Source organism: Sinocyclocheilus anshuiensis, unplaced genomic scaffold, assembly GCF_001515605.1.
Source record: "Sinocyclocheilus anshuiensis isolate Anshui unplaced genomic scaffold, SAMN03320099.WGS_v1.1 scaffold1257, whole genome shotgun sequence".
Classification (NCBI taxonomy): Eukaryota; Metazoa; Chordata; class Actinopteri; order Cypriniformes; family Cyprinidae; genus Sinocyclocheilus; species Sinocyclocheilus anshuiensis.
In genome coordinates this window covers 260,785-271,428 of record NW_015548249.1, presented here as the reverse complement: position 1 = coordinate 271,428, position 10,644 = coordinate 260,785, and the positions used below count along the sequence as shown (strand labels likewise).

The following is a 10,644-nucleotide window of genomic DNA, read 5'->3' as shown; positions in this document are numbered from 1 at the left end:
TTAATTAAAACAGCAACAAGGTTCGTTCATTACACGATGCAAAACATTTTCAAAAATATTCAAAGGAGGAATTGCTTTTAATGGAGTAATAATTTGAAATTGTCCACAACCAAGGAGCATAGTAAGAGAAAGCTGATTTTCTGTGTTCTGAATGCACCCCAGGTACTTCTAACTAAATCCCAATTGATTATCTGGAGGAATAGTTCTTCCTACGCAAGCATAAAAGACTAGTAATATCATTTGGAGGCATCGCAGCAATACCTTTACAGTAGACAACAACATAAGTAATTTCCTTCTTTGATTATAAGCATGATACAAAAATAAACAGAACTAAAGCATAACATGAGCACCTGAACATGAGAACTACACCATAAACAGACTTGACAAACTCACCAGCAGCAGGTTACAAAAAGATAGACAAGACATTAAAGAGACATGAAGGCTATATATACACACAAAGAATAATGACATAAGATGCGGGCGGAGTTGCAGGAGCTCCTAGTGTAAGAACTAGACTTGAAGAGAACTTGACTATAACCATAAACAGACTTGACACCAACAGCGGGTTACACAAACAAAGCTAGACAGGAGTCTAAAGGAAGCATGAGGACTAATGACATAAGACACACCTGAAAGTAATCAAGACAGTGAACCAATCAGGGCTGCATTTCCCAAAAGAATTGTAAGCTCAAGTACATCATAGACCCATTGAAACCAATTTCATCTTCAACTTAAGCTTACGGTGCTTTTGGGAAATGCAGCCCAGAACAAGACACATTAAGGACAGGTAGCATGTGACATGATCACATGAGAGACAGGGAATTACATGGCCAAAGGCAACATGAGTATGACAAACTTCAAAATAAAAGACATCAAAACACATACAAAGCCTAAAACAGATGTGACAATGGGTAAGAAATGTTGAAAGGTTAATGGGATCATAATCCTTCTTCCTATACGACTAATTCTGAATTAGTTTCAAGTCAATTAACATATTTAAAATATTAAACTAAATGTAACTGAAAGATAAAAGAAACTAACGCTGTGATCAGCCTGAAGGTAACCTTTGATTATTGGCATCTTTTCTGTATCAACTTCTATAGAGAGATATTTGAATGTCATTGTTCTTATAAAACCAAAATTGATTGATTGATTGATTGATTAACTGACTGAAAATCTTGTGTTGACATTCATACTGTTAAATACAAATAGTATATACAACTGCATGATAAAATTTGAGTGACCTTGGCTACCCCATGTCATTCCGGGGGTTCCTGCGTGATTTAGCAAGAATCTCTTGCTTTTATTATCTTCTAAAGGAAAATGACACATGACTTATTTTTAGCTGACCATTTTTGAACCTCATTATGGACATCTGCGTGTTCTTTCTAGGGTGAAGAGGTCACCCATACAAACTTTTGTGTACATTTCCCATTTGTAAACAACGGTGGCATATTATAATACACCCCAATAATAATTCTAGCATAGAGATGCTTATTTAGTGTCATCTATTGTTCATCCAAGCCAATAACAGAAAACATCACGTAGGGTGAATCTTCACTCCATGCCCAAATGTAAAAGGAGGAAAATGATAAAATGAAACCACTCATCTCCACTGACCAAATTATTTTGGATTCGGACAAAAGTCATGTGGTTCATAACAATCGCCGGATTTTGTGCAAATCAAATTCTGGCTATTTTCCTGTGTATAGCAAATACAGCCGACCCCTCTCTCCTTTTCAATAGGCGCGGGGCGATGTGCGCGAGGGCGCTCGTGAAAACCACTGCTGTCCAGTTTAAAGCTTTCCCAAGAATCCTGGGAATTCAGTTGTGTACCCAAGCACTGGGAAACCGACAACCTGTGCTGTGACACCAGATCAGTCAGGTCAGCCAGCGGAAACCTCAGGACCATCATAAACCTATTCGTCAAACTGCGCAAGATGTCATGGATTAACACACTCAAACTCTTCTGCTGCGCCTTTGTGCACAACTGTCAAATGCTGTGTGTTCAAATGAATAATTTGACCCCATTCTTCTTGTTAGTTTTTAATTTGTCCGCGCCAAACCCACGACCTAGTAGAATTTTAAGCCCAGACAATTTATTACACTTATTACACTGGATTTCATTTAAATATGAATACATGTAGGCCTATACTCTAAGTCCACCAGAAACGATAGACATCATTGTCTGCACACGGCGACAGGCTTTTCAGCGCCTTATTAAAATTGATTTTTATTTTGTATTTTCTAGCAAAAAAAAAAAAAAAAACTCAACTTTTGACGCCGTTACCGCTCACCCCGCTCCATCAATTCAACCCTGCTCCACCAGCGCGAGTGTGTCGCTCAGCTCTTTATTAATTAGATTAATTACCTACACTCACCCAGCGATAGTGGACACGTGAACAGCAGCCTCATTCAAAACCTCCAAGGGTGACATACTTTTATTAATGTCTTATTTACTTTCACTTAATATTAATTAATTATATTAATTATACATACATAAAGCACAATGATGGATAGAGTGGATAGTTGCTACAATCAAAGTAGGCCTAGTATCATGTACGCAACTGAAATTCGTAGGAAATGGAAATGCTATGGGTAAGGTTTTTTTTATTAGCTAGATATAACAGGCTTTTAATCAATTTGTGCTTAACGATATATTAGCCTACACAATAAGGCCTATATACTGCTTCGTGGGGGTTCATGTTTCTCCCGTTTTTTATCGGACTGCAGAGTGCAGAATACCGCCACACCCTTAAATATTTCCACTCCCACTTAATTTCATGCATAAAGTTGTTTTGTAAATTTGTTTGTACAAGACTACGTCCACACAAATGTTTTATTTTATTTTAACTAATTAATTATTGGTTTAAACAAACAGAAGCAATATTAATGAATGTTTTCTACTTTTGTCATGTGATGATAGCCATCATATGTGATAGTGATGCCAACCCTGAAACATACATAAACTACCAAATTTTGCTACAAGTTTGATTGCAACATATAATCATTGCTGTTAATAGTGTTCATCGTCTGTTTGATTACGTCATTAACTAAATTTTTACTGTACATTTCTGCCATATGTACATCAATTTGACAGTCACCACTGACAAGCTACTACTACATATATTGTAACTTAATTTTCTGTAAAGCTGCTTTGCAAAGCTCTATACAAATAAACTTGAATTGAATGGAATTGATAGGCCTACAGTCATAACTGTAATAAGTTTACATGTAATTTTGCAGTTGTCCAGCAGGTGGCTGCACGTTTCCGTGTCCTTACGATGCGCCTTCACTCTTTACTCCAGAACCCTCGCGGATGTAGACTACTTATGTAACGATGATGACTTTTTGAGAAACGGCCCTTAACTCCAAGATTCGTAAGATTGTTTCTATGATGCTTTTAGGCTCACGATGCTTTTAGGAAACGTAGAAATGAACCAAGCAGTCTAACTGTGTAAAAGTGGGCTATAATCTGAACAAAATCACAAGAATATATTTAGGCTATGTTAAACAGTTTGTTGAATAGCCTATACAGAATATTAAAATAATATTTTTTAAATAATATTTGTAACGTTAAGCAAAAAACCCCAATAAAGTTGACCGACAATCCATTGAAAATTCAGCACTTCGTTAACAGACAGCAACGCTCAAGTTGTTGTTGTCATATAATTAGGCCTGTAGTCTAATAGACCTACTGATATAAAATGGATGATAATTGGTTTCTAGCTTATTGCAAATATAGGACAGGCTACAGTGGATTACTATTATTCTCAACTAAATTAGGATAATTGAAAGGGATTTTTGTTGAATGTATTGCTATATATTATCTTTGTCCTGTACATGAACTGTTTTGTGGATAGCCTACACCTGTGATCAACCCCGTCAAAAAAAAATAAATTAACGCGCAAAGTTTTTTTTTTTTTTGACAACATTCCCCGATGCGCTGTTTGGGTGGACACACAAAATAGCTTACATATAGCCTATATTTTTAAAGGGGGCCCACCTTTACGCCCACTGGCCCTGAGCATCCTGCATGCGGGCGTATTATGTGATACACACCTGGCACCTGAAAATATCTGTATTAGACGGATGGGGGTGAGGAGACATGAAAACTATAAACAGTCATTATAGGATACATTCAATCAACGAACAACATACCACCTTCTCAATATAACAGTTAATGTTCTTCGTCTTCTGCCGTTGTTGTTCTTCTTCTTCTTGTTGTTAAGAAAAGTGAAGTGAATTGTGTATGGAGTTTATCAATGTACTATATGTCCACATATTCGTGCAGTCCTAAAAATTCTTATCCAATCTAAAATTGAGTTTGGCCTTTATCGTTAACTCAACGAATAGCCTACACTAAGAAAAATATAGGCCTAATGCATTTTTTAAACCGGGAACTTTAAAACACTGTTTATACTTAACTTTAGTAGCCTACATGACAAAATATGTTTTCCAGTAACACTGAATGAGTCAGACACACTCCATAGCCTACGTTCCAGACTCATGCTTCGCGAACAGAGGAAGTCGGTAAACACTGTGTAATAACTTCAATCAAATAATCATTAAGAAACATAATCGTAAAATCTGTCTATCAAAGTGTAGATGAATGTAGATTAACTATAATTTAATAAACATTCGATATTATGTGAAAAGGTTTAAATGTTATTATATGACAGTAATCAAAATGGGTTATTTTGTTTGCGTAGACTTTTCTCCATGTTATGTAAAACTAAATAGTGCAAAAAACATGCTCTTTCTTTAACTAATTAAATAAACCCCCCTTATTATGGGGCTTTGATGATAATAACTGTAATCAATTGTAAAAAAAAAAAATTCAGATGAGCATATTCACGGTCTAATTAATAAATGCAAAGACAAACGTGCATTTTGTTACAACAATCGTGTACTTCTAATATACAGGTGTTTTTATAAGCACGAAATAAAAAGCGACAAAATGCGAAACTATTCATAGCTATATGAAATAGGGCCTATTTGTTAAAAATATGTTAAAATTGTTAATTGTTGACACCACATGCGGGCAATAGTTTTGAATAACATAAACACGACAGTATTTTGACATTTTTTTTGTAGTGTATGACATTGATTCGACAGGGCTAAATATTTACAACTTCAGCAAAATAATTTGTCCCAACAGATTACGCAATTTTTCCTCATCTGCAGGCTCCATTTTTCTTTACTCACATAAAAACGACTGTTTTTTTATAGGCTTTGGAATCACGATTAGCTTGCATTACACGAGCACCTTTATGGTGCAAATAAATGTTTGTAGTTCTATTTGGAAATTCTTTTCTTACAGTAACATTTCGCATAACTATTAAACTCTAAATTACACGCCTGTATAAACGTAAAACATGTTACTACAAAGATTCAATAATTAGTCGAAGGCCAGAACTGTAGTTGGCCAAACTGCTAAACAAATCACCTTGTTATAACATAATAATAATAATAATAATAATAATCGCTGAATTATACCGTATAAATTATCAAATCCAAAACAAGTTCACAAAGTGTTTATTAAAGAATTAAAACTAGACCTATTAAAAAAGAGAAAAAAAGATTGAAAAGTGCTAGTTAAACATGGCCCCAATGTGTCATATACATTAAAATTATTTCTTTTGTTTTTTTCTTCATTTTTTTTTTTACAAAGTACAAAAGTCCGAACTGGCAGTCGCGTGCTCTGACCCCTATATGAGACCCTTAAACACTGAAACAAGAGGCCAAAACACAGGTGTGTACACTTCGGGTTGTATAGGCTACCTGCCCAGAGCTCCACTGTATCCTTACACATTCAAAAGCGAATAGAAGAAAAGAAAAAAAGGGTTCAGAACCCAATACTTCACTCCAGAGGCATTGACAAAACGGATTCAGGTAAACATGAATTGTAATTCCATGATGATTATACCATCAATCTGCTGGCCATCCTCTCATCTGGTTGAACTGTTTATACACAGTCAGAACATAAATGTCCACGAGTCTCCTGTGAAGGAAAATGTGATCTTTATTCCCTGCATCAGGCAGGCTATACTCGCCCAGAAAGCCCGTGCTTCCACAGTTTGCGGCTCCAGTAAAAGTTTGTCCTTCTTGTCAGTCTTAAATCAGCAGAATTTTATGAAATGCCTTTGTGTTTTTTTGAAATCGATGGACCTCGTTTTTATTGTCTTTTAGCGAGAATGTTAATCTGTCTTTGGTCTCATGCTCACACCCGAGCTATATGTCAATCCGCGCGTGTAGCGCGGAGTGTTTGCTCTCGTGGTCCCAGTACGAGCAGTGCATCATGGAGAGTTCTGCGGGTTGACGCGAGCAAGCAAACTGCAGCCCTGTTCCGTTACCGGTGGACACCGGAGGGGCTGCAGCCGTGGCGGGACTCAGCTGCTGCGCATGCGGGAGCGCATGAGGGTGCGTGTGATGGTGGAGATGATGGTGGCTCATGCCGTTGTAAGTGTTCACCATGCCCGGGAGACCTGTGCTCTGCGCCCGCGAGTACGGATTGTACGAGGACGGCGCGGACAAGCTTTTCACGTTAACGGGACTCAAGTTCCCACTGCTCATCTGACAGGAGGTATAGGGCATAGGCGCAGGAGACCACGAGTTATTGATAAACCCTGACTGCAGGTATTTGGGCGGGGAGAGGTAACCGTACCCGTCGCCGCCGAAGAAAGATTTGCCAGGCTGGAAATGGGTCGGTGGAGGCCTGAACGGTCTCTTCATGCGTCGCCGTCGCCGGTAGTTGCCCTTTTCGAACATATCCTCGCATGCCGGGTCCAGGGTCCAGTAGTTGCCCTTTCGCTCGCCGCCGCCCTCCCGAGGCACCTTGATGAAGCACTCGTTGAGTGACAGGTTGTGTCGGATGCTGTTCTGCCATCCTTTTTTGTTCTTCTCGTAGAAAGGAAACTTACTGATGATGTACTGGTAGATGCCGGACAGCGTGAGACGCTTCTCTGAGCTCTCGCGGATTGCCATCGCGATTAACGCCACGTAGGAGTACGGTGGTTTCTGGGTCGGGTCGGATTTGTCCGGTGCCTTCTCGGGAGGGGTTTCCTCTTTTGTTCGGTCTTTCTCCGCTGAGCTCGAGGTAGTGTCCATGAGTATCATGCCGTTATCCTCGGGGCCTGGGTAGGTGGCCATCATTGCGCACGCAAACCTACACCAAAACAAAGCCGTGGACTAATAAAAACAGCTCTGCAATGCAAAATTGTCTTGATGACAGTCTCAATTGTCAGACTACAATAATGTAAAGAGTTTTTTTTCTACGTGTGCAGCTTAATGCCAGCGTTAAAGGTTTTACAAAGTTCTTGCGTTTCAGAGTTTCTCCTCAACTAGATACCCACGGAGAAGGAGGGCAAATTGTGGTTTGGTTTCTCCTTAAGCCCGCCTTTTCTTTCCTTCACACACTCCCTCACATTCACACATATTTGATGCGGCAGGACATAAGCTTCCTGATTCGTATGCCTCGAAAGCGATTTATCTGTTTTGCTTCATACCCTCTAAATTCTGAACTGTGTCTCTCACCACAACAGTTGAACCAACAACTGGAAACCGACACAGTTTTAGAAGACATAATTAGTTCATATAACAGGTGCAGGAGCTGAATTGTTATAAAAGGTTCTGCGCAGTCAAACCACTTTTAAAATTAACCAGCCTTCGTCCTCAAATAGAAAACGTGATTTAATGAAAAGGAATTATAAATTAATATTTAAAAACAACATTACAAACTGTTAATTTTACTATTTTTAGTAGCTAGTTATATTGGTAGGCTATAACTGCTAATACTTCTACCAACTATGTCTTTCAGGTTTAGGCTACCTCCTTTTGGATTAACTTCAACCTTATTTGACAAGGCTATATTCCTGTTTTCCTATGTTGCTACAATGGACTGTTTTCATTGATCTTGATTTAAATATAATTATGTGACTGTATGTAGCTAGCACTATTTATTGTGTTGCGCTGTATACTTGGCTCCTAATTGTTTTACATTCTTCTGTATTTCGTTAGTTATTCCCAAGATATTTTGGACTAATCTAAGCGTTTGGTTTGCTGCCGGTTCTGCTCATATCCAATTAAAAGCGTGTCGCTTTAAGTAAGAAAGTGTTAGTCAAGAACATGGGCCCAAATGTAAAGGATAATGTGACAAATCACTCATATGGGATCTGTTTTAGTGGATCACATTGCGCCAAAATATTTATCTCCATTACGCAGGCTAGCCCAAATGTGTGTCATGTAGGGGTCTGGATCTGAATAAAATTTTGATTGACAATATCATTGCATAGAGCGATACATGAAGAACCTGCCTCTTTCAGCACCAACCATCTGTGCATGACTGATTTCTGGAGACATTATATAGCCTAATGATAAGTCGCAAATTATTCCCCAAAACAAGTCGCATGCCCGTAAATAAATGATGTATTTACATAAATCATTACATGCAGCTGACATGCATCTTTCTCCTTTGTTCTCATTAACTGAATATGGCGAAACAAATAGCCCTCACGAAAAACAGTTCTGGTGAAAAAAACGCCTTTAATAATTCGCAGTCAGTGAAGGCCTATTGTAAATGTAGCCCACTTAGAAGGAGCAGGTTACAGGTTAACTGCATATTTACTACGAATTCTAATAACTAGGCTACATATGCTTTTAATAATTACATTTATTTCTCAAGAAATTTTTTCTCAAGTTCTTTTTTTATTAAAACCGTTTTCACACTACTTATCAACCAACCAAACACAACATAATTCAGTTCTACAGTGCTGATGCGACCATCTATCTAGATAAATGTATCTGCGTAATTCTCCTCGTGCATCTGTGTTTTTTTTTTTTAAATGGGTTAAGGCCTATTGTTTTTTAAAGGTCTGTTGCTGCCAGGTTTTTTAACGAGTCTTCGCCACTTGCCTACACTTGGCTATTGAACACAAGACAAGTTATGATCATTCTTCATCATCACCGTTGGACCTGCCAGCTTCTTTACGGATGCTCTGAAGTAGCTATTAACGAGCAATCCACGTGCTGGTTGATAAAGTCTACAACAAGGTAAGAGCTTGAGAGTGTAGCATACAGGATAACATGTTATCCGACATCACAGTGATGGGATAAAATACAGCATGATTCAATTCATTGAGGTGTGAACAATTGGCACAAGCAGAACATACGCATAATAGCCCAACATTATGAATTAGCCTAAACTAATCTATTAAAAGCAAATGTTAAAAGTATTATTGAGTCTCATAACATCCACGTTTTAAGATTCGTCAGTATTGGACAAACAGCCGTCGATACAAATTCACTTTAGCCTACCCAAAATACAACGCAGTTCACCTTTAATCAGTGATGTAATTCTGCTCAAATTTGCAAACACGTTCATTCCATAACAAGATTATTAAAGCAAATATTCGTTAATTAGGGTTAAGTAGCATATTTTCCGTCTGGGGAAATGAATGAGAAAACTTGAAAGAGGTTATTTAGAGTTTTTGAAATTAAAATTGTATAATAACATGTCTTTAGCAATATCCTGTTGGAATGTTTTACTGTAATTAGTTAATAAGCTAAACATAGATATATATATATATTTTTTTACAAAATATTCCCCGAAACAATTAACAAATCAGATATTTTCCACCAAGAAAAAGAAAAACACGTTTTTCTTTTAAAATAAATATACACACTATTCATCAGATTTTAGTTGTAAAAACTCACCGGGTTTGTTAGCTCTCACCAAAATCTCAAAGATTTTGAAAGATAGCAATAAAAATGCTCTTTCAGGTGTGAACAAGATCCTTCGTTTGTTACAGGCTCAGTGAGGAAAGGAATAGCGAGTATGTGTGGAGAGGGAAGGAAGGAAGAGGGAGGAGAGGGAGAAAAAGGAGAGAAATGTAGAATGCATTAGTTTGTGGTGCGTGCTTAAGTATACACTCTGAAAGACAGAAATTCCCGTTCCCCGTACTTTCTGAAATCGGTTTAAGACATGAGGTCAACGTTTGGGCGTGCGGGAGGCACACACTCGTCTGTTTCACTATATTATGTGGACATTTCATAGACTTCCATTGTTTTTATAGTTAATGATCTTTTCTTCTGCTTAACCCAACCTAGTTAGAATGTATTTTAGTAAATATGGACAATAATTGTAATGCAAGTGGAAAGTGAAGAACTCATTTGACTCATGATATTCTTTCTAATAAAAAAAGTATCATATGGCTAAAGTAATGTTCTGATTAATAGGCTATATATGGGCTTACACTACACTTTTAAATAATATTTTTTGTGTGTGCATGCAAACACAACCATTGTTTTAAATGTATAAAAGTCTAGACATACTTTTAATATTAATTTCCATCAATGTACCGCTGTCTTATCAAAAACCTGTTAATTGAGATCAGCTGAACTTTTAAAAAATAAATCATTTATTTTTTCAAACATTTGCAAACTTTTTCTTGAAATATAAGAGGAATTATCACAAAAACTGTTGATGTCCTTAGATCATTTTCTTCTTTAAAGGGAAAGGACAGACAGGGAGCAAAAAGTGCATGCAGAGATGTGAAAATGGAGGAACGGAAAGAAGGATTAAGAGGGAGGGATGTTCTCCTGCTCCTACTGAGGCAGGTGGACATCATCAAAGGAACACACACA

The 10,644-nt window shown here is 37.5% G+C and overlaps 1 protein-coding gene across 1 annotated transcript; it reads right to left on the bottom strand.

Moving 5' to 3' along the window:
* Positions 1-5,597: 5,597 nt before the first annotated feature.
* foxl2a (forkhead box L2a) lies at positions 5,598-9,791 on the bottom strand. The gene is made up of 2 exons (XM_016442745.1): positions 9,715-9,791; positions 5,598-7,168 (listed from the first exon to the last, which is right to left on the bottom strand). The coding sequence occupies exon 2, from the start codon at positions 7,153-7,155 to the stop codon at positions 6,235-6,237; it is 921 nt and encodes a 306-aa protein (XP_016298231.1). The 5' UTR covers positions 7,156-7,168; positions 9,715-9,791; the 3' UTR covers positions 5,598-6,234.
* Positions 9,792-10,644: the final 853 nt, after the last annotated feature.

Coding starts and splice junctions, on each gene's coding strand:
- foxl2a (XM_016442745.1), bottom strand. CDS start 7,155: ATGATGGCCACCTACCCAGGCCCCGAGGATAACGGCATGATACTCATG.